The 23,863-nt window shown below is 46.0% G+C and overlaps 1 protein-coding gene across 2 annotated transcripts in view; it reads right to left on the bottom strand.

Moving 5' to 3' along the window:
* Positions 1-3,236: 3,236 nt before the first annotated feature.
* The window catches only part of LOC144094635 (uncharacterized), a 45,709-nt gene continuing 25,082 nt past the window's right edge, over positions 3,237-23,863 (bottom strand). The window contains exons 6-12 of one of the 2 annotated variants that reach the window (XM_077628558.1): positions 21,553-21,679; positions 19,706-20,112; positions 14,081-14,194; positions 9,136-9,280; positions 5,361-5,446; positions 4,186-4,282; positions 3,237-3,821 (exon numbers count right to left, since the gene is read on the bottom strand). In XM_077628558.1, the coding sequence (XP_077484684.1) occupies positions 3,664-3,821; positions 4,186-4,282; positions 5,361-5,446; positions 9,136-9,280; positions 14,081-14,194; positions 19,706-20,112; positions 21,553-21,679 (1,134 nt within the window). In that variant the 3' untranslated portion in view covers positions 3,237-3,663. Of the gene's footprint in view, positions 3,822-4,185; positions 4,286-5,360; positions 5,447-9,135; positions 9,281-14,080; positions 14,195-19,705; positions 20,113-21,552; positions 21,680-23,863 lie in introns of both variants that reach the window. The other variant, XM_077628557.1, reaches the window with a different exon arrangement.

Below are 23,863 nucleotides of genomic sequence, written 5' to 3' on the forward strand. Positions count from 1 at the left end.
GTTTCCGTACAAAAGTCTGCATAGCCATAAAGAGCCTGATAATCAATTTTTACTGTGGACAATAATTGGATGGAGTTGCCCTCAGTGTCCCTTTAATGGGCTACTATTAGATCCAAAGTTACACTTCATGTGGGGTATGTTATAACGTCTGGAAGCAGGAGTAAATACTGTTCTACCTTTGCTGCTAGCATATTTGCACTCAACTTGCACACTTACGAAGACCTTGGTGGAAAAATTCAATTTTACAGTGGCAGCTCTTTCTGCTAGCCTTTCGACACAGACACACACATTGCACCGTTAACACATTGGTTGGCCTGGCCAATCGATAGCGCTGCTATGCTATAGCTGGAGTCGGTGTTCGGAACAAGTAATAGACATTTAGCGTAGCGCGTACAGCTGCTGCATGTGCGCAGATAATCCCGATGTAGCAGGTGTGCCCGCAGCTGCGGTACGACTGGCCCCATCAGGGCAATCTGCATGTGCGCTGGCAGCACTTGGCAAGTTGTGGCAGTACACTTTATGCTAAAGGTCTGTAATGAAGGTCGCTTTGCTTACCACGCGACCATGACGACACACAACAGATGAGTGCAGAGAAGGAAACTGAGAGCTTAAATAGCCATTGCGATAGATGGCGTCGTGCTACGATACGCGCACTAAAGAGTGCACGAGTGGGTAATTAGTGGATATGACAGTGGTTTGGACTATTTGGACAATGTGACGCAAAGCAGCTGGTTGAAAAGCTTTGACAGTGTTGGGGTAATGACGCTCGCGCAGCTGGTGGCAAATGCCCCTCTAAGGAGGTCCTGCGAGTAGTGTCTACTGATTGTCATGACGTGATTAATGCACTGCTGGGGGCTGGCAGATGTAAGGGGATTAACCGCAGATTAACTGCGACGTCATGAGAATCTGTAGTCATTGGCTGGAGGGCATCTTTTGAGGCACACATACCGCATTGATCGTTCTTGAGTTGTATCTGGCTATAAGAAAAACAGATGTGAAGAGGTGAGCAGCTGAATTCATGAGGTACTTGTACAGTAAAAGCATGGACACATTGTGCAGGAAAAAGACGAATGCTTGCGACAGGTTACACGGGCAAAAAGTAGGAAAGGGAAGTTGCCATGAACATCGTAAAGAAAGTGCATAAAACTGAGACTGATAACTGGACACAATAAATGGAAACGAAAGAATCGCATGAATACAGGACTGGAAAGAGCAAAATCTGGAAAGGAGTGCTGTATACTATAATTCAGCTGGCAGTGCCCTCCATCATTGTTCTAGATTAGGTTGCCTTAGAACGAGTCATTATAGGAGAGAGTATTAACAGGGAGGGGTTATACCGCAGCTGTGGCCAAGTGGTTGAGCATCCGCCTCACATGTGGGAGGTGCGGGGTTCGATCCCCAGTGCCGCCGGGTACCCACCGGCGATACAATGGGTACAAGCTTTCCCCTGGTCTGGTGCTCGGCTTATTTAGGGTGAAATGCTTGGGAAATGGGTCTTCGACCCCACCTTGAGAATTTGAAAATACCTTGTGGCATGGCGCTCTTTGGCCATAGATGCCCTTGCGCCATCAAAATCCATCATCATCATCATGTTAACAGGGAGATGATATTTGCATGGTCTGTGCGGGTACCCTTTCAGCTGGTATGCAGGTCGTAGAAGATTATGCATAGAATACTTGCCTATGTAATAGCTAACTTGCAGTTAGTGTTGCTAAAAACTGGCTGTAATTTCTTGTTGCTTTCTTGTGTATGGGGTTTAACTTCCCAAAGTGATTTAGGCCTTCAGCTATGAGGGACGCCATAGCGGAGCGCTCCGGATAATTTCGACCACCTGGGGTTTTAAGAGCGTTAGCTCTTACTCGTCACGTTTCTAGGCGTCGTGGGGTCTGCTACCACCCTGAGATCACAGCGCCCTCTGTGGCAGCAACTAGAAAGCAGCATATCTCGCATGGAAACTAGTAGTGCTATCTACAATCGCATTGTAGAAACAACCACCTGCCGCGTGCCAGTGATGTCTCGGTGCAATATGGTGAATAGGGGTGGAAGTATGTGAGAATGACGTCAGGGGACGAAATGCCGGCATAGTTTCGGTTTTTTTAATCCAAGATGCCGGCCATTAAAATTGGTTGTGCCCTCCAATCCCTTTCCCCCCTCACCCCCAAAAAATATCCTACAATGGGAGGGAGACTGTCCCGTTACGGAACCGCTATATGTGTATACATTCGTTCTGCTATATATACTCGGACAAGGGACACCCATACGGGGACAGTTGTGTACCGAATTTGGTAGGCAAATAAAACCTATGGGTTGTGGTATAGAAATAAAACCACAATTAAATAATAGGTAAACATAGTATACATGCAATTCCTAATTGAAGCGTTGCCATATCGCTCTGTAAGCCGAATTCTAGGCCCACTTTCAAGCAAGTTCCGTTTGGGACGTATCTTGACGGGTGCATTCTTCATTTAGTAAACCAAACAGCTAACGCCCGTTACCTCAACGTCTTCCAGATGGTGGCGGCCTTTTTTTTAGCATACACTCACATCGCACACTACACGCCCTCTTACATTTCGCCTCCATCAAAATGCAATTGCCACAGTCGAGATTGAACATGTGTCTTTCAGATCAGCAGCCAAGCACCATAACTACAGAGCCATTGGCTCTAATATCTTACACAGCGAAGTACAAGAAGGAAATAGGGATTTTTATAAAAGTCTCTGTACAAGAGATATATATTGCTCATCAATGCACAATATCCTCACAAGATGACCAAAGAGAGACTCCTTGAAAACTTTGCAGATTTTTACGCTTTTGGAACATTCAAAGTGTTCTTCGTGATGCATTCTCAGTTGTGTTCGAGCACAAATTCATAGCCTCCCTTGCACGTGCTGCTTTTGTCAGCACTCATACGTTTTTGTAGTGTCTGCGTTTCCCTCTTCACGTTTCCCTCTGCGATAGTTTTTGTGTGTCCGGTTAGCTCGTTGTGTATAAATGTGTATAAATATGCTTGTGCCTACGCTAGCCTCCTTGTTCCTTGCATCCGCCAGACTGACCTCACCTGGAACATGCGACACAATTGAAAAGTACCTAAATGAAATTAAAACAACTGCTTTCATCAAGATGCCGACAAGAGGTGATGACTCTAAGCAGACATGTTTATGCAACGTTATTACTGATTGCTTACAAGTAACGAAACAGAACAAGTGCATAAATATTTCTTTAATGAAAACCTTCCTTATGTTATACCTTGTGTGTGCATAAGGTCAAAACATTGAACAACACATATGCATTCCTGCAGTGGGCTAGCCTAGGCATAGCATGAATTCAGTTTGCTTATTTAAATAAAAATATGTGCTGAACTGGTGAAGATGACTGCAAAGTGCCGACCACACTGTACCGCAGCACTACAGTCGATTTTTCATAGAATGCATTGCTTTTTGTAGATCTTACGGAATCGGTGGTTACGATGAAACATTTTCAGCGAACCAGAGCTGTTTCTTGGAAATTAATTCGAGGCCCATTGTAACAAGCATTTCTTGCATATCACTGCAATTGCTTGAGGACAGAGCTCCCAAAACAGTAAAACAACAAAAGAGTAAACAAAACATCTTTTTTTTTTTTTGCCGTCACCAGCAGCTTTGAAACAACGTATGTCGGTCTTCATCATTCTTCCCTTGCATGAGACGCTGTGCTTTTCCGACGGCGACGTGCTTCGAGCTTTCGTTGCAGTGCTTTGCTGAGTCGGGCCTGACGAAGTTCTTGCACTCTCTTCAGCACCTTCATCTGTTCGTTGTGCTGGTGACGCAGCTCCACCACTTTTCCTGCTTGCCAAGAAAAGAACAGTGACACAGTACAGTGTCCGTCTACCGCAGAACATCATTTGGAGTGCAGGATATCACATGCATAATTTCATTTGACAATGGCATGCAACGTTGCACGCCCCCTTTTCGTCCTTTTCAAGGGTCCTGATCAGGTTTCTGGTTCTTCTGGTGGGTCATGCAACGGAACCTTCCCAGACCTTTCAAGATCTGAATTGATCAAGATGATAGTTATTCTCACCCTAGAGAGATCATCATCGCAGTGCAGCAAGCTGCGCTGCAGTGCCTAGTATAAAAGCTGGTGGTCTGGAAATTCTTTAAAAGGACTGTACATGGATGCAAGGCAAGGCGCCAAGCATTAACTCACCAAATATCTTCTCAGTGGGTGGCAGCGGTGCGAGATCCGATGTTGGAACCGGTGTTGGCACCGTTATTCGGCCGTTGTCCGGCGTCATCAGTGAGCTCTGCTGAAAGTGAACGCATTAAGCATCTCTGCTTAGGCAAATATTTCAACTCTGCTGTAGCAAGGGTAGTTTTGCGGAGATAGTGCTTGCCCCTCTTGAGTGCAATATTTTTTCGCAGCTGTTTAGAAGAAAATGCAGTGCAAACAGATGAAAAGCAAAGCAAAGAATTGACACCACAAGCGCATTCATTAGCGGGCTGGAAGCTTCTGGGAGAACCAGCACTGGAAAAATTCTCAGGGTACTAGGAATTAACTGAAGTAAATACGCACAGCTGAGCAGTGTCTGCTCTTGGCTTCTTTTGTCTGTTTGCACTAATTTTCTACAGTGCATTACCAACTAGCTCAACTGTCCATACTGCTGTTCTGAATTTGGCAAGCATTGCAGCGATTTTTCAACATCACTTTCTTTTTCCTTTTTGCTTACTTTTTTTTCACCCATTTAATGCTGTTTTAGGACACCGCACAAAGCTTCACAAGGACTCTGCTGTCTTTTTTCGGAACTAAGTGCAATGCAGTGGTTATAGTGACTCTGGTCTGGAGTACTACTCATGTTCACATGTTATGCCGAAAAATCAAACTCCCTTAGTTTTCGGACGTTGGAACTGGTGCTGTGGCACCATTAATCGGAGTAGGAGGCCCGGCTAACCAGCCCCAATCCTGAGGTCCAGCTTATGCTGTTGGGCAGGGTGTGGCAAATGACCAGGGCCCACAGACTCCTGGACTAAGGATGTCGTCCGCCTAGGTGAAGACTCTTGCCTGCTCATTTGGCCAATAAAGTTAATTACTACTACTATTTGCGAGGAAGCATTGCTAGGAGCCACCTGTCGGTTGTCGTCCTTGTCCACAAATGGTTCTGGAGCTCGGCCGATCCTTGCCTATGCTCTACAGGGGTTCGCTACAAATGCTCTCAGATGGGACATTTGTCTTTTTTTTTTTTGTTCTCCAGTGCTTCAAATTAGTCGTCTACCTGTGCTGTCCTTGTGTACTTCAGAGGTGACAGCCCACACAAGTGTATAAGGTACACAGTAGTCAGCAAGTAGAAAAAAAAAAGTATGGGAACACAGGGAAGAGGTACATACCCTGCTCAGCGCTCTTTCGGCATAGAACAACTGTGCCACTTCATCTTCTTGGAAAGGATCAGTGTCTGCATCCATACTGTAATCGACTGGAAAAAGAGCACTTCAGTTATATCTTCGAATAATAAGGCGGGATAGATAAAGGAGACAATTACATGATGCTTGCAATTTTTCATACAAGCTTGCATTGAGAGCACTGAAATGCTCTCGTAGAGATACCAGCCTGTGATGCCATTCGACACAACTGCATTTGACAGATTTTGAACTAAGCAGTTAATTGGCCAAGAACTTCTATATCTGTTTGCCTCATTGCTGAGGGTATTTACGCCTGTTTCCATGATGCGTCGTTGTGCACTCTTACTTTTGTGCGTCCTTATGGTGAAGACTTTTTAAATTTTCCCGCCTCGCATTCTGGCTCTTTCGCGATGAAATTGCGCACAGAGCTTGATATTGCGGTTACTTTTGTCTCAAAAGTAAGGTCGACGATTGTACCTGGCTCAACCGCGCATGATGCAAACCCGTAATCGGCTGCACCGAGATTGAAGAACCAAAAACCGCCAACGCCGGGTCTTTGATGGTGATGATGAAATGGCTCTTACCCTTGGAACGGGCGGTCACTTTTGATTTGTCGTAGCCTGAATGTTACATTAGTTGAAAGAAAAAAAGTTGGTGTCTCAACCATGGCACGGCATGCTTCCGTTGCGTTTTTTGTTGTTGCAAAGGACAGTGGTGGCACCATCTGTTGCGTGCAGGAGAAAGTGTCACGACGCGAACAGCGCCGAGACGAGCGTTCAAATGCGCGCGGGTCATTCGATGGCGCCACCACCACCCTTCTGCTGGAGTGAACTAGAACTTCTGCGGCAACCTGGCACTAGCGGCTTTCAGTTCGTCGCGTGTTTCTGTTGCAAGCGAGCTAGTGGTCGAGGCGTGAACATTTGTCACGATAAAGTTGCACGATGCTGTATTATACTGCTAGGGCGATTATCCTTTAGAAGCCAGAAACAAGTAGCCAGGGCTGTGTTAAGTTCTTGCCTTCTTTATTGATGTCCTGATCATCGTGCACCGTTGAATTCTAACTGATAGTTGTTGCTGTACGAATATCTCAAGCCTTTTGATAAAGACTAAGTAACACGCGTTCAGTCCTGATAGCTTCAAGATTTACACTAACGACGTGAACGTATACGGCATACAGCGGGCCGGCTGATTAAAAAAAGAAAAGCTACATTTTATAATTCCCCTATTTAGAGCGTTTCAGAACTGCAGATGGGACGAGATCATTGAAAACTAAGCAAACATAGAACGCGTGGAAATGTTTGCGCTGAGCAACGCAACAGCAACCGATGCTGTTGCGTCGCTCAGAAAAAAAAAAAATTCCCTCGGCCGAACCGCTCACTTATTCGGGCTCAAATTTCGCGCAAAGGTGGCTTTGGCGGTCAGTTTTGTTTGAATTTCGTTTAGATGGGGTACTTGCCTAATTCGGTCAGAATTATTCTAAAATCTTCATCGTTCCTGGGGATCTTTAACGTGCACTGACATCGTGTGCTGTGCGATGTCAGTGCACGTTAAAGATCCCCAGGTGGTCGAAATTATTCCGGAGCCCTACACTACGGCACCTCTCTCTTCCTTTCTTCTTTCACTCCCTCCTTTACCCTTCCCTTACGGCGCGGTTCAGGTGTCCAACGATATATGAGACAGATACTGCGCCATTTCCTTTCCCCCAAAAAAACCAATTATTATTATTATTGGCGCTATCGGCAGACCAAAATAAGATTACCATATATCATACCAGATATATATATATATATATTATCAGATTTATACCATATATCATGGGCCTGTCAAAAGATTGAGCCTCCAACTACCCATAGAATGAAAAACCCGAGTGCGGAGCAGTGGGAGAGTATGCTTTCCAGCGTAAGCTTGAAAGGCCAAAGGTGCCTAGTAGAGCGAGCTCGCGAGATGGCCGTACTCAGTGGAGCCTTGGACTAGGAGACCAACCCTGTGAATGAAGACGGAAGACGCCGTCTGAAGCCGCGAAGATCTCTTTTCTAGAGCTCAATAAATGTTTTTCCGATCCGAAATAAGCTTACACAGCACGGGTACCGTTAACGCCAACCGGAGGAACGAGCGCACTACAGTTGAGGCTGTGGCAAAACGCAAGAGGGAGAAAGAGGTTGCACGGTTGGGTTGAAAGTGCTTTCTCCGCTACTGTATCAAAATTGGGGCAGAAAACATTGTTTGTACGCGACTGCCCCACTCTCCGCACCTTGCGTTATATATATGCGTTTCACCGCAGCCACCCTGCAGGGCACTGTTTTCGTTCGCCCGGAGGTCGTTTGATGGCGCCACCGGACTCATTGTTGCGAAAATGCCGCGAAAGCTTGCGGTTTCGGTTCGTCGTCGCCGCACACGATGGAGATTTCCAATTATTCTTGAGTGAGGCAGGCAAGTACCTCACCCAAACGTAATATGAAACAGAACTAACCGCCAAATGCCATTTCTGTGCGAAATTTGAGCCCGAAGAATGGGGCGGTCAGGCCGAGATATTTTTTTTCCCGATTTTCTCTGAGCGACGCAGCAGTCAGTAGACGTGGGGTAGTGACATGCTTATGGAATGTTTGCACTGACGAAAATGAGTAAAATGAAAAAAAAAGGAGGCAAGAGTAAAAAAAAAGAACTTTGCGCGTTTTACGTAAGTGACAAGGAGCAAGCATCTTCGGCTTGAAGACAAACTCCGTGGTTGTCTCTAAAATTAATTTTTGGGCTCAGCCAGTACCCATAGCTAAGAATTTCTTGCTTGCTGGAGTTGTACGAGCTCCTAATTGGGCGCACAATTTTACTAGCTCTATGTCATACGACATGCAGAATTCATCGCATGGATGCTATGAAGTCGAAATGGAGGAGACACACAGAGGAGACTTCCAGGATCACATTCAGATATGATGAATATGCACGGGCCCGCCATAACGTGCGGGTGTTTTACTTTTACATGAATCAGTTCTCTTGAAATAGACCTTATAAACAGTGCTTCAGTATTCCGCGCGTAGACTGTAACCGTGCAAGTTTCGAGCTAGCCATTTGTTTCGTTGTGATTCGTTATTGTCTTTAATAGAACAAGAGGGCTAGGCGCGTAACACAGAGCCAGTTTTTCGGCAGACCGTATGCTCATCACCTTTTACTGCGGTGTGCAAGCCGTTTAAGTGCAACGCTTTAGTGTGGCGTCGTAGCTTTATAAGTTTACTGGTGCCGCTCACAGCTGGCGCGAAGTGCGCATGCGCATCAAGGTGCCAACGCCGGACAGTTGCGGTAACGGTGAACGTAGAGCAGTAACAGCACGTTGAATCTTTTTATAACGTGGGCATACTATCGAAATGAGTATTTTCACAAGTGTGGTGAGCTAGAAATCTTCTGACTGTTTACGTAAGGCTATTTTCGTTGCGAAATTTGGGCTATGTAATTCTGCGCACGCTACCTATTATGGTACATGTGTGATCCGGATTTCAAACCTATCCTGTATTTTTTTTATATTGTCTCTCTCTTGTCTCTCTCATGTTTTTATATTGTCCGCTCTTCGCTGTGTATTTTTGTCTTAGTTTTCACAGTTTTTTTTTTAATTATTCACACCCACTTAAAGTAGGCACCCATGTACATTAACAAAAGTTATTACGTCACACGCGTCCATGATGGCTACTGAAATGCCTTGTTGGCGGGTAACTCGCGTTGGCGGGTAACCCACTGGTGCACGAAACAGAAAAGCACTTGCTATGTGTTCACTTACCGCCGTCGAGCTTGATCTCCTTCCCAGTGGCGTTTTTGACGGAATCTTTGATAAGCCGTATCCTTTCCTTTCTCAGTAGCGCGGACTTCTCTCGACACCGCTCTTCGAGGATGGCGAGGTCGTGGTATATAATGTTGTTGATCACCTTCCGGAAGAAGAAAGTGACACTGAGCTCTAGCTGTGTTATCGTTAAGACTGTGACGCAATAATTTCCCACGCGTGGAACAAACTTTGAAAGTGTTTTAGTCAACCAGATACCGTGCAGGACAAATGTTTAAGGGAATTCCCAAAGGTGGAGTAGATTTCTAATAAGGGAGTAACTACTCTCTTATTAGAAATTAGTTCCTTATTAGAAATACCCTGTACAGTCGAGCCTACTTATAACGGCCGCAGTTATAACGAGTGCTCCCTTATTACGAACGAGTGTGGTGCTACCATGAAAATGTGCATTATAGGCAATGGGACTAAATCTCAAATACAACGAACAAGCTTAACTATGTTATAACAAACGAAGAGGCGCCATATGATTCGGCCCCGCAGTCGAAAAACCGGCGCATCCGGCAAGCGCGGATTTTGAAGAGCGCCTCCGAGCCTCGGAGCCCCCGTAACACCTGTCCTCGGAAAGAATGTGGGGACCTAAAAAGGAAATAGGAAAGCCGAGACACTGCCGCCAAAACGGCGCAGTTTTACCAAATGGTGCCGTCAAAAACGAATGTATTGAAAGGCGGCACTCGCGCTAGTGGTAGCCACCGCCTGTGCACGAGTTCTATTTAGATGAACGGCTGCGACCGGCGGCTGTGCTCTGTCATCGGCAAGTCTAGCAAAATGTGATACTTTGGGAGGTATACGCTTTCGTACGCTACAGGCCGACCGCAAAGGCCTGCTAATGCGCCGCTTATTGTTGTTCAAGGAGCGCGCAAGTTTCATAAGGACGATGCACGATTTTCTCGTCGAGTGGCTTGTTGAGTTGAACCATGACATAGCGGAAAAAATTAGAGGGGACACTTAAGCTCCGCCTTGAGGGTACGACGCGATAGCTTAATGGGCTAATTCCCTTACGTGCAAAATTGGTTATTCTCTACATTCATAGATCCCTGGGAGTCATCATACCATTCCTGGAGCAGTGATGCAGTGGTTAAGCGATGTGCCTCTGCCCTGCGATGGCAGGTGCTGCCACCGGTGGGCCTTGCGCGACCCAGATTGCTCTTGCTGAGCGACCAACCGTTAATTTAACTACCACCATGGTGGGCAGTTCGCCCACAGTCAGGTGGGCAGGTTGTGATGACGCCGCAAGATCACGTGACCTAGGTGGCCCATCTGCCTCCTAGTTTGCTTCTCTGGGGCTTTTACGTCGATTTTTCGTTCACGGTCGACGACGCCGGATTTCCTGGGACACGAGCTCCTTAACGCTATCGCGTTGAAAAATCAGGAGCTCCTTTCCTTCTCTTTCCTTTCCTGTTTCCTTCTCTGCCTGTGGTGACAATACTCTTCTCGCCACCAAATGAAAAAGTGCAAGTCGACAGCAACCAGACATGGGCGTCATTCACGCGCTCAAGATGTCCTAGCATCGGCGTTACAATACAGCGCATGCCGATAGCAATTTATGACGACGTTCCGGTTCGCAAATCATTCTTCGCCGCTGTGGAAATGATTACGGCCGTGTGGATGGGGCTGACGGCTGAGTGCATGCATCGAAAACTGCTTTCGTAAAGCGTAGTTTACGGGCCAATAAACGGCTGAAGACGGCGCTGAACAGCCGCGTGATTAGATGCATGTGGATTTGTAATAACGCGTTGTTGATGCGCAAATTGCCGGAAATGATTTCGCCTGAGATGACTTCGTGAGGTGCGGATCATGACGCCAGCATTGAAAAGTGATACACTGACGAATACATTGCAGCGAAGTACGACCGCTCCCTGACTGCCAAGAATCGATGACGTGGAGGCCGACCTGCCACCGGTGGCCGTGAACGCTTTGACCACGATTAGTTAAATCGTGTACTTAAAGCTGCTTGTTTCTTGATCTCGGCGAGAAACATACGTATGACCGCTCTGCAGAGCTTAGAGAGCTCCATGAAATGGTCTCATTCGAAGAAGCCGACACACATAACGAACTTTTCTGAGAAACAAATGCCAGCTTCGTCGGACTTCGTATTTCTGGAAAACAAATTGAAAAGTCCATTTACTACGAACCTCGGACACAACGAACGCAATCCAGTGGCCGCCGGGTTCGCTGTAAGTGGGCTCAACTATACTACGTAATTGCGTTTTGGTGTGACTTGAGCCAGTTTACTATGTTGACGTATTTCTTCACACATTTTGTGCCCTTTTTTTCATTCTGAGATCACTGCTGTTCGACCTTCGCCTCTGTAAATTCTTTTATCCTGAGGGCGTTGCAAACAAGTCGACAAATGAATAAGTTCTGAACAGAACTTTCTTGCATAACGAAGCGCCTAGAATATGCGCAGTATTGCGACGATACCGTGTCTATTTTTGAAACATCGTTCTCATTCTTGTATTTTTTTTGTTTTACGCGAGACTCATGTTTCGCATATTCGGACTGCCGCCTCAGGTATTTGCAATAAATATGCAAATCTCGAACGGTTAATTTTGAAAACTTTCGCTGCCGATAACGACGATCAGTTTCATTGTGTATCCGTGAAGATCGATATGAAACTGCACGCTTATCCGGGACCTGCTGACAGGCGCATCCTTGCAGAACAAAGGAACGCTTAAAAGCGTGCATTGCATTGTTCAGTTGGATGCATGTTCACGTGTGTCGCTAATACAAGCACTAACAGGTCCCGATTGTATAGTCCAGAGTTTGACGGTATACCGTCTGGCGAGGGGCGAACATTGTCGAAATAAACATACACTTGCCAAAATTTTCGAAGAAAAGGAAACACGACGTTTCGGGACCCGTACGGGTGGGTCCCTTGATCACATAGAGCGCCGCATGGAACGACGGTGGCTTAAGTACGGTTAAAATTGCGTAATGTCGGATTGTAGATCTCTGGAAGATTTCCACGTGTCCTGTTAAGAGCACGCTTCGTGTTATGTATATGAAAAGATTCTAAAAGAAGGCGCGATGATAAGTTTTTCTCTGTGGCGATGACTGATGCTTCGTCCCAACCGATGGTGTGTCCCGTTGATACGCTGTGTTCCGCCAAAGCATTATATGTGGAGCGGCTGTTCGTGACGTCATTCTGATGGTCTCTGAGCCTGCGTCTGAAGTTTCCGGTTTCGCCAATGTAAGCGGCGTCACAGCTTGACACGGTATCTTGTATGCCACGTCCGGGTACCTTGAGAGATCTAGATGATCTTTTACCCGGATCAGCTGTTGTTTGAACCTGCTGGTAGGCACATGAGAAATGTGCACGTCATAGCCTTTGAAAATGCGTGAAAGTGCTTCGCTTACCCCAGAAGCATAAGGAATGCTCACTCGTTTGGCCTCTGCATTTTTCTGCTCTTGGCCAGGACGGGAGGTGTGAGCGGAGTGATCTTGGCTTTTCATTAGCTGCTGAGGATATCCATTGTTTTTCAAGTCTTGCTTCACTTTGTCGATTTCGCAGCGGCGTTTTTCATGGCTCGAGCATAGGGTGAAAGCGTGATTAAAAAGCGATTTGGCGACTGACCGCTTGTCACCAGTTGGATGTGCGGACTGAAAGTTAAGGTACTTCCAGGTGTGCGTCGGTTTTCGATATACTGAGGTTTCAAGCACGGTGGTTTTCCTCTGAACGAGGACATCAAAAAAGGGATTTTTCCTTCTTTTTCCTCGGTAAATTGTACTGATGGCTGAACTGAATTTTAACTATTTAACCGTTTGAATGTTAACCGTATTTTAACCGTACTTAAGCCACCGTCGTTCCATGCGGCGCTCTATGTGATCAAGGGACCCGTACGGGCCCCGAAACGTCGTGTTTCCTTTTCGTCGAAACTTTTGGCGAGTGTATGTTTATTTCTACAAGATCCCGATGGCGTTCGAGTATTTAAAACACCGAGTATAGGTGCGACTGTACCTTCGCTTCGGCGCCCAAACGTTCGATGATGGATGTTTTAGTGCTTTGTGTCACAAATTGCGACCTTTAAAGCACAAAGGAATATTGTGGCTCATTGCACAGTCGTTCAAAACAACCTAGAGCCCAATATTTTATCATTAACGCAGCTTTTTATCCACACGGATTGCCTTTATAGGTGCTGACGTGGCGGTTCACTTGGAGACACACTAGTCGAAGTTGTATTAAGAGCTGTTCCACTAAGCACTGTTGCTCTATTTTCGCTGTAGGTTCTATGGATTTGCGAAGTGTGCTAAAAAGGAGCATATTCCTATAACGTAACGCGGCCTTTATCTTCATATGCTCGGTCACGTGCCAGCATTGGTTCTCAATAGTTCATACAAACTCCTCCCTTTCACTCGTTTTCTTCTTTAAAACGGGACACTAATTCACGAAAAATTTATGCAACTATTATTTGCGTACCTGAGACTGCGCTCATGCTAGAGAGAGGGCAAGAAGATGCGTTTCTTGACAACACGAAACAAAGTGGACGAGGGAGGGGAAGCGCCACGGTGCTTAGCCAACGTTTCGACTAGAGGACTTGTCTTTGTGTCTTTGTCTGGACCAGATAAAGACAAGTTCTCTTGCCGAAATGTTGACCAAACACCCTGAGCCTCCCTCCTTCCTTGTTCACCGTTCTGTGTTGTGACTGCGCTCAGAGAGGTAGCATTGTGCCTGCCTACACTTACTAGTGGCGCGATTTTATGTCCGCTTTCGGCTGGCTACAACCGAATTGTGCGGCTTGGACCGTTTTGACAAAGGAGGTCCTTAAGGCCCTGCGCAAAATTATATTGCTCACACATAACAAGCATTCTGCACACGACCTGCGCACACAGCTCAGTACGCACTCATCGCCTCCTCTCTTTTGGAGCATGCTGTAATGACTCCTACCATTTCTAGCCATTGCTTCAAGGCTCCAGCTCTTCTGTACGCACTGTTGTAGCAGTTGAAGGCGTGTTCGCGTCGTTCTTGTGTCTTCATGTCGGTGAAAATGAACGTCACTGCCTGCAGAATGAGAATGATAAGAAAGGAACATGTAGTGCTTAGGGCCCCATAATTATGCATAGAGATAACACCTATAACAACACACAATGGCAATTGTGCAACACACGAACACTCACTCATTCACTCACACTCATTCACTTACTCATGCTCACTCACTCATTCACACTCATTCACTCACACTCTCACTAATTCACCCACTCGTACTCACACTCATTCACACACTGTCACACTCATTCACTCCGCTCACTCTGAATGTTCACTCACACTCACTCATTCAGTCACTCACTCTCACTCATTCACTCACTCATTCACTTACACTCATTCGTTCACACTCATTCACTCACTCACATTGACTCATACTAACACTCATTCACCCACACTCACTCATTCACACACACACATGCATACACACATTCACTCACTCACTTCCTCACTCTCTCACACATTCACTCACACTCACTCATTCATTCGCACTCACTCATACTCATTCGCTCACACTCTCACTCATTCACCCACTCGTACTCACATTAACTCACTCACTCACCCATTCATGCTCACTGTCACACTCATTCACTCACACTCACTCATTCACTCACACTTATTCACTCACTCATACTCATTCACACTCACTCACTCACACTAATTCACACACTGTCACACTCATTCACTCGCACTCACTCTGAATGTTCACTCATTCACTCACACTCACTCACATTCACTCATACTCAATGAAGGCAAAATTCTAGAGGCCCGTGTATTGTGCGATGTCAGTGCACGTTAAAAAACCCCAGGTGGTCGAAATTTCCGGAGCCCTTCACTACAGCGTCTCTCATAGCCTGAGTCGCTTTGGGACGTTAAACCCCATAAACCTACCAACCACTCATTCACACACACACTCATTAACTCACTCACCATCTTTCACACTCATTCACTCATTCACACACACACTCATTAACTCACTCACATTCTTTCACACTCATTCACTCACTGACGCCCACTCATTCATTCACACTCACTCATACTCAGTAAAACACGTTGCGGGGCTAGTTGGTTATGCATATTCTTTCGTTAAAATTTAAGCAGCGCTAACTTTTAGGACGAATACACAGAAGACATGACAGGACGGGCGCTGACTCCAACTATGTTTATTGAACACGTTTTTTCGTGGAACATATAAGACAAAACGAACCGTGAGCGCATGTGCATCTGCGACAGACCACAAAAAGAAAAGGCCAAGATGACAACGATGACAGCTAAGGTAGATTAATGAGGGCGGCACGCATTTCGTCCCATATTTTTAAGCAATCTGAATTCGCTGTCATGCAGGGAGACAGAAGTGGTGCTGACACACGTGTCGCCTTTTGCCTTGATGAAAAATGCTTCGGATAATTCCCGAGCTAATCTATCTTTGCTCCTGGTTAGAATTTTGATTTTGTCAAGCCGTGGCTCACAGTTCTCATCGTTTTGGTCCTTGCAAGAAAGGCAATGAGCGGGTAGATTCAGGCATGAGTCTGATGCGTTTCCCAAACTTCGTTCATGTTCCCTGGCACGGTCGTTAACACAACGCCCTGTCTGGCCAACGTACACTTTGCCACAAGAAAGGGGGATCTCATAGACCACACCCGTGGCACACCGGACAAAGGGCTTGGCGTGTTTTGTTCCACAGCCGGATGTTGCAGGGCCACTGCTGCTGACCTTAGGGCACATCTTAGCCAGTTTACAAGGCGCAGAGAACACCATCGGGACGCCGTACTTGTTGCCCACCCTTTTTAGGTTATGGGACACCTTGTGGATGTAAGGCATAACCACTGGTTTGGCATTCCCGGGTCTTTCTTTTCTACGTGTCTTTTTCTGCCTTCCCTTGAATTTCTGTAGGAGTGCTTCGGTCACAGCTGTCAACACGTGATCAGGGAACCCTGCTTTTCGCAGTCTTTCTACCTCGCCCCGAAAGCTCTCTTGCATCATGTGAGGGCACGACTTAGCAAGTGCGGATTCTAGAGAAAGGGTCGCAATAGCTGTTCGCAAAAACTGTTAAGAGGGCTATTGCGACCCTTTCTCTAGAATCCGCACTTGCTAAGTCGTGCCCTCACATGATGCAAGAGAGCTTTCGGGGCGAGGTAGAAAGACTGCGAAAAGCAGGGTTCCCTGATCACGTGTTGACAGCTGTGACCGAAGCACTCCTACAGAAATTCAAGGGAAGGCAGAAAAAGACACGTAGAAAAGAAAGACCCGGGAATGCCAAACCAGTGGTTATGCCTTACATCCACAAGGTGTCCCTTAACCTAAAAAGGGTGGGCAACAAGTACGGCGTCCCGATGGTGTTCTCTGCGCCTTGTAAACTGGCTAAGATGTGCCCTAAGGTCAGCAGCAGTGGCCCTGCAACATCCGGCTGTGGAACAAAACACGCCAAGCCCTTTGTCCGGTGTGCCACGGGTGTGGTCTATGAGATCCCCCTTTCTTGTGGCAAAGTGTACGTTGGCCAGACAGGGCGTTGTGTTAACGACCGTGCCAGGGAACATGAACGAAGTTTGGGAAACGCATCAGACTCATGCCTGAATCTACCCGCTCATTGCCTTTCTTGCAAGGACCAAAACGATGAGAACTGTGAGCCACGGCTTGACAAAATCAAAATTCTAACCAGGAGCAAAGATAGATTAGCTCGGGAATTATCCGAAGCATTTTTCATCAAGGCAAAAGGCGACACGTGTGTCAGCACCACTTCTGTCTCCCTGCATGACAGCGAATTCAGATTGCTTAAAAATATGGGACGAAATGCGTGCCGCCCTCATTAATCTACCTTAGCTGTCATCGTTGTCATCTTGGCCTTTTCTTTTTGTGGTCTGTCGCAGATGCGCATGCGCTCACGGTTCGTTTTGTCTTATATGTTCCACGAAAAAACGTGTTCAATAAACATAGTTGGAGTCAGCGCCCGTCCTGTCATGTCTTCTGTGTATTCGTCCTAAAAGTTAGCGCTGCTTAAATTTTAACGAAAGAACACTCATACTCATTCACTCATACTCATTCACTCATACTCTCACTCATTCACCCACTCGTACTCACTCATATTAACTCACTCACACTCATTCACACTCACTGTCACACTCATTCACTCCTACTCACTCTGAATGTTCATTCACTCACACTCACTCATTCAGTCACTCATTCACTCACACCCACTCACTCATTCAATCTCACTCGTTCACTCATACCTACTGACACTCACTTATTCAATCACACTAACTCATTCACACACACTCATTCACTCACTCATACTCACCTTCACACTCATTAATTCACTCACATGCACTCACACTCATTCACTCACTCATTCACTCACTCATTCACACTCACTCATACTCACTCACTCATTCACACTCACTCATACTCACTCACTCATACTCACTCACTCACACTCAATCACTCACATTCTCACTTATTCACCTACTCATACTCACACTCACTCACATTAACTCACTTATTCACACTCACTCATACTCTCTCATTCACTCGCTTACTCACACTCACTCATATTCACTCACACTCATTCGCTCCCACTCACTCTGAATGTTCACTCACTCATTCACTGACACTCATTCAGACACTCACTCATTCACTCACACTCATTCAGACACTCACTCATTCACTCACACTCACTCACTCACACTCATTCACTCAGTCATTCACTCATTAACTCGCACTCACTCATTCACTCACTCACTTTCACTCATTAACTCACACTCACTCAATAACTCACACTCACTCATTCACTCACACTCATTCATTCACTCACACTCACTCACTCATTCACTCACACTCATTCACTCAATTATATTCATATTGACTCAGACTCACTCACACTGACTCATTCACTCACACTCATTCACACTCACTCATTCAGTCACACTTACTCATTCACTGACATTCACTCACACTCATTCACACACTCACTCACACTCACTCATTCATTCATTCTCTCACACTCGCTCACTCACACTCACTCATACTCACATTTGCTGACACTCATTCATTCACTCAGACTCACTCGCCCACACTCTCATTCACTCACACTGACTCACTCACTCGCACTCACACTTATTCACTCACTCTCACTCATTCACGCACACTCACTCACTCACACTCACTCATTTAATCACTCACACTGGCTCATTCACACTCACTCATTCACACTCACTCATTCACACTCACTCATTCATTCACACTCACTCACACTCACTCTGTCATTCACTCACACTCACTCTCACGCATTCATTCACTCACTAACTCATTCACTCACTCACACTCACTAATTCGCACTTATTCACTCACACTCGCTCATTCACACTCACTCATTCACTCGCACTCACTCACTCATTCACTCACTCTCGCTCACTCACTTTCACTCACTCATTCAGTCACTCACAAATGCATGTGCCAATAATAAGCCCCTGGGCGCATCTCCGGCTGCCGATGAATTCAGCTTCTGACATCCGTAATAAAAACAGAGGCGCATTAATTTCTGATGGATTGCTCTGAGTTCGGTGTACTCGTTATGCTTTTCACTTCTCTAGTTTATCAGGGTTCACTGACCTAAATGCGACAAGCGTATCCTGCCTCCCACAATTTAAGTGATTGTATATAATTGTAAGCTAGGAGGTTGAAAGCGATACTTTTCCTTCATACGGCTGGCATGTTTTCTCTTCAGTAAAGTGCACTCTGACTTCACCTGACATACCATAACACACTGATCTCAGTATTAATCACTGAAGTCCACCAAGTCTAAGGTACGGATATGCATATTTAACATCAAGAGATTGGAGAGCGCATGAGATGTACCTGCTACAAAATGCATTACCTTTTTAAGAACGGCTACAATTAACTGCGGAGAGCAGAAGACCGGCTGTATATTACCGAGTCCATTTCCTTTCCTTGCCACTTTGGAAATGCAGCTCAGATTTGCTCAGTAACAGGGTGAATATTTATGCGGTATAATAGTCTGCATACGACGGCGATATCGTACACGCAAAACAGCCAAAGTGCAATGTACTCTAACGTTACTATTACCGACCCTGTATCGCGTCCAGATCCATCATGGCGAACGCAGTGCGCATATAAATAAGACCGGCGATATGAGTGCCGCATAAAAGAAATCAGTTAAAAGAAAAAAGGTAATAACGCCCAGCCGCGCATCGCTACTAGAATATATGCATGCCCTCCAAACACCATCAATCAGGATACGTCTCGAAAGGGGTTCATCGCGTGGCTTTCGCGCTGCATCGCGTGATGCGAGGGTCTCGATCGGCCTCCTGGTACGCATATATTCAACACGATAGCAAGGCGGGCGAGTTGGTGATACATATTAAAAAATAACAGCGCCGAAAACGGGGACTTCAAGGGTAGAAAACATGCAAGTCTGTCCGTCAACGCCAGTAGCGCAGACGTGCCCTGCATGATGGCAATGTCGCTTCGCTTTTTTCCTCTTTGAGAGGAGACGCAGAGCAAGAAGAAGCGTACCTTGTAAACCGTCTCTATTTCGCTGGGCCCGCAGTAAGGGAAATCAATGTTCTTCAGATAACGCTGCGCGCCTTGCAGGTTCTGTAGGGCAGCGCTGAGATTGTTCCGTGTTTCCGCGGCGCAGTAGTACTGCCTTTTCGAGTCGCTGCAGAGAGAGGGAAGGAAAGAGTCAAGATTGAAGCTTTTCAGCGGCGCCTTATATACGTGCCTCTCCGGGACGGTGTCCAGGTCCTGCCATTTCTTGAGCGCTCGGGAGAACTGCGCGCACGCCTGTCGCACCATGAGCAGCGCCTGGGACCACTTGAAGTGCGTCAGGTCCACCTGCTGCTTGCAGATGTGCAGCTTCTCGAGGTCCAGAGCGAGCTGGCATTCTAGTTCGCTCCCGGACGTCTTCGAGATGATGCTGTCTGCGCGCGCCGTAAAGGCAGGGAATGAAGGAAGGCAGCATCGCAAAAACAGTTCCAGTCATATGATGTCAGAGGATAGAAATCCAGCTTAAAAGATGTGCAGCCGTGAGCAATATGAGAAGGAACAAAGTTTGAGCATTTATTTGTCTATTTGATACTGCCAAATACCTCTTGTCTGTCCAGGCAGGAGTGAGTACATGAATGAAATAAAGTAATATACACTAGAAATCAAAATAAACAAGAAAGATTTGAGTGACAGGTAGCCATGAAAGAAAGCGCACAAATACATACTGCAGTAACTGTAAAAAAAAAAACAAAACCTCGATGACGCGGACAGTGTCGTCATGAACAAAAGAAGCAAACCATTGCAACGTACAAATTAAAGAAAGGAAATAGCCACACAAGGAATAACGAGCGTTGTTAAAATGATTTCACGGGAGTGTGACCAGCACAGTTTTCTGTCTTTTTCTAACTATTTTTCTCTTGGCGTACAATATTCAAAAGTCATTCTCACATTCAGTGGAAAAGTAAGCAGAAAATTTTCAATTTTCTGCAAAGCGTTTGTGCTCTCTCATATTGCTCATGAGTATACACGGATACCTGGTTAGTACAGATGTTCAAAACTGTGCATCTGGACTTCGATTTAGTTCAGTGCAGCGACTTCAGCTTCTCTTGTCCGAGTTGCGCCAGTTTTCGCTGGATTTGTGCTCGTTTTACAACTGCTTGTTAGCTGGATACATTGCTATTTAACACACTGCATAAAAAAAGGTGGGCTGTAATAAAATTTGTTGCAATAATCTCTCTCGATTAACGTAACGGAACATGTTACGAAGCCTAACGATGTTGAACAATCGTTCAGGATTATTTTTAATCACCTGGATTTCATCAGCTTGTACAGAAAGGGTATGTAAGGTGAGGCCTTGCATTTCGTTATGATTTTCTTACTCGTGTCACTGACGGCTTTCATCTGTTTACAATTCATGAAACGCGGCGCATCTCTTTGCTCGCACTGATTCAGAGGCATACAAAATTCCATGTTAGCGATTGCATAGCATTAACTTCTGCAACACAATGGACAACTTATGGAAGCCAATCTACAGTTCGTCAGTATTTGGTGTCTTTTTAATTGTCATTTATCACACTGTATTTTTTCTTTTTTTTTTCTTTGGTTATTCCTATGCTGTGTAGATCTCTGTTGTGGTTATTTTTGCATGCATAAATTGCGTAAGTTTCGAGATAACATTTCTACTAGCCTAGTGCCTAGTTCCCGTTTACACCAACAGCTTCAAACATGCTTCATGCTTCAAATTACATATTTTTTTTGTAAAAAAAAGAAACTGAAGTCCTAAGTGTCGTTCTTGGCAACATAATATCATTGCTGTGAAAGATGCATTAATATGAAGCAAGTCCAACAAATAAAAATCCGATAGTATGCCATACCTAAAAGGCTATCTCTGTCTTGGTACAGTTGGGCCAGCTCCTCGCAGTCGTTTGAAAGCTCCTGTACTTCTTTCTGGAGAACTTCAATTTGCCTTTCGGTTGATTTTAGTTCGTTCTTGCATACTTCCTGCAAAATAACAACGATGTGTTTACTAACATTGTAAACTGCACACTTCAACATTCGATGCCATAATTACAGTGTTAACAGTGCCAAGCAAATTGTTTGCTGGTTTATTTTTGTTTCACACACACACAATAGGCCTGAACCAGACCAGATGCAAGGTCTGGTCTTCTTTGGTAATGAATGGTAGGAATGCAGGGGAAGTCCATAGGGGTGCAAATTTGATACAAGAGCGCCGCCGCGGTGGCTCAGTGGTTATGGCGCTCGGCTGCTGGCCCGAAAGACGCGGGCTGCAGATCCCGGCCGCGGCGGTCGAATTTCGATGGAAGCGAAATTCTAGAGGCCCCTGTACTGTTAGTTCTTTAACGTGTACTGTCAGTGCACGTTAAAGAACCCCAGGTGGTCGAAATTCCCGGAGCCCTTCACTACGGCGTCCCTCATATCCTGAGTTGCTTTGGGACGTTAAACCCACCTAAACCAAACCAAACCAAATTTGATTTAAAAAAAAACCGATAGCCCGTCTTGTCGTCGAAAGTAGATATAAGCGTGAAATTTATTGCAGGCTAGATGTAGCGCATTCTGGGACGACTTTTAGATGATGGCAGCCCCACTGGAGCGTTAAGGAGAGTCGTTCATCAGTCACTTTAGCTGGACAGTGCGCCCGGCTTCCTTCGCCCCTTGTGGTGTGCAGCGACCTGTGTGCCCAGCGCCCGCCACGTGCCTAATAAAAGAAAGGTGGCGCCAGCACAAGCTACACAGAACGCTGGGAACACCGCCTTGGCCAGACGCCACGTACCGCTGCATCGTAGTTAATGTCGTAGTCGATGCAACCGTAGTTAATGTCCTATAGCGCATGCTAGCTCAGCCCGCTCTTCTTCGGCACGTGGCCAGCGCAGACCGCTACAGGTGTGTTTAATTCCGCCGCATTCAGCCGCGTCTATTTTTCGTGCTGGGCAGCGCGTTCGACGTCTTTCGCTGCATTTGTAAGGTCCCTTTCCAAGTTTGAGGCGCCATGACTCTCGCTCGGTCCTCAGCAGCCTTCGCAAACATTCTCGGCGCAGAAAAAAAACGGATGAAAGATGATGAAGACTGCGCTATCTAACGCACAGTGCGAGCGACTGTTGCGATGGCCGTGTGATCGATGGCATCGGGAAACGGCGGTTCCTGGTTTGCGCCGCCGCTGGTTCCAATCCCGCTCGGGGCTAAGTTCTTTCTGCTAGATACCGTTCGAACAGAAAGTTCCATAATATTTCGGATGAGTTCGCTTCAGGTTCGCGGCGGTTTTCTCGTGATATGTGCGTAAGTGCTATCTTAACGCCGGAAAATGATCAATTTAAGGGTTGTGCATATAAAAATTTTTCGCTCATAAATTATTATTTTTTATTGTAGCACATCATCGTACAGCTAACAGAAATCTCTTTTCAATGATGCAAAGAAAAACACTGTATGTGACTTACGAATAAAAAATCTTTGGCAAAAGTAAGACACTCGCGCAAAAAGTCAGAAAAATAAACATATCCAGTCGGAATATAGGTGAATAAAGTTTGGCACGATACTATGCCAAAAATGAACACCAAAGTTAGTCTGCGCAAAAAAAAAAAAAAAACTGGAGGAGGCGCAGAAAATCCACCTTAAGAGTATAACGCGACAGTGTTAATGCGGTAAGGCTCATATGTGCGGAATTAGTCATTAGCCATTAGTCGGTGGTGCAGCGATTGAGGGATACGCCACTGTCCTGTGATTGCAGGTGCTGCCACCGGTGGGGTTTGTGAGACCCAGATTTCTCTTGAGACCAGTTCTCCCACCACTATAGTTCTTTCCAAGGAGACCGTGTCGGAAAAGAGCCCGGAGAAAAAGAAGCGAGCAATCGATGGACCGAGGGAACGTTAGCACCTTTGTAGGCCAGGTTCTCGTTTTTGATGTCTTGGGACCACCGGCAGAGAAACTGTTCGTAAAGGCGGTCGGCAACAGGCAAGCGGTGCCTGTTATGCGTTATGCGAGAAGTATGTTATGCCCACGACTATACGTGCCAAGACCCCACCAATACTGAAAATTGGACACGTCCTGGCGCTCTTGTTATCGGCGTGTTCGTCAACCGCAGCGCAGCGCGTTGCCATCTGTCGCCTGCGGTGGCCCATCACTTGTGCTGGTATTCAACGCGAAAATACAAAGAGCGCAGAAAAAGCGGAG

Source organism: Amblyomma americanum, chromosome 6 (assembly GCF_052857255.1).
Source record: "Amblyomma americanum isolate KBUSLIRL-KWMA chromosome 6, ASM5285725v1, whole genome shotgun sequence".
NCBI classification, from domain to species: domain Eukaryota; kingdom Metazoa; phylum Arthropoda; class Arachnida; order Ixodida; family Ixodidae; genus Amblyomma; species Amblyomma americanum.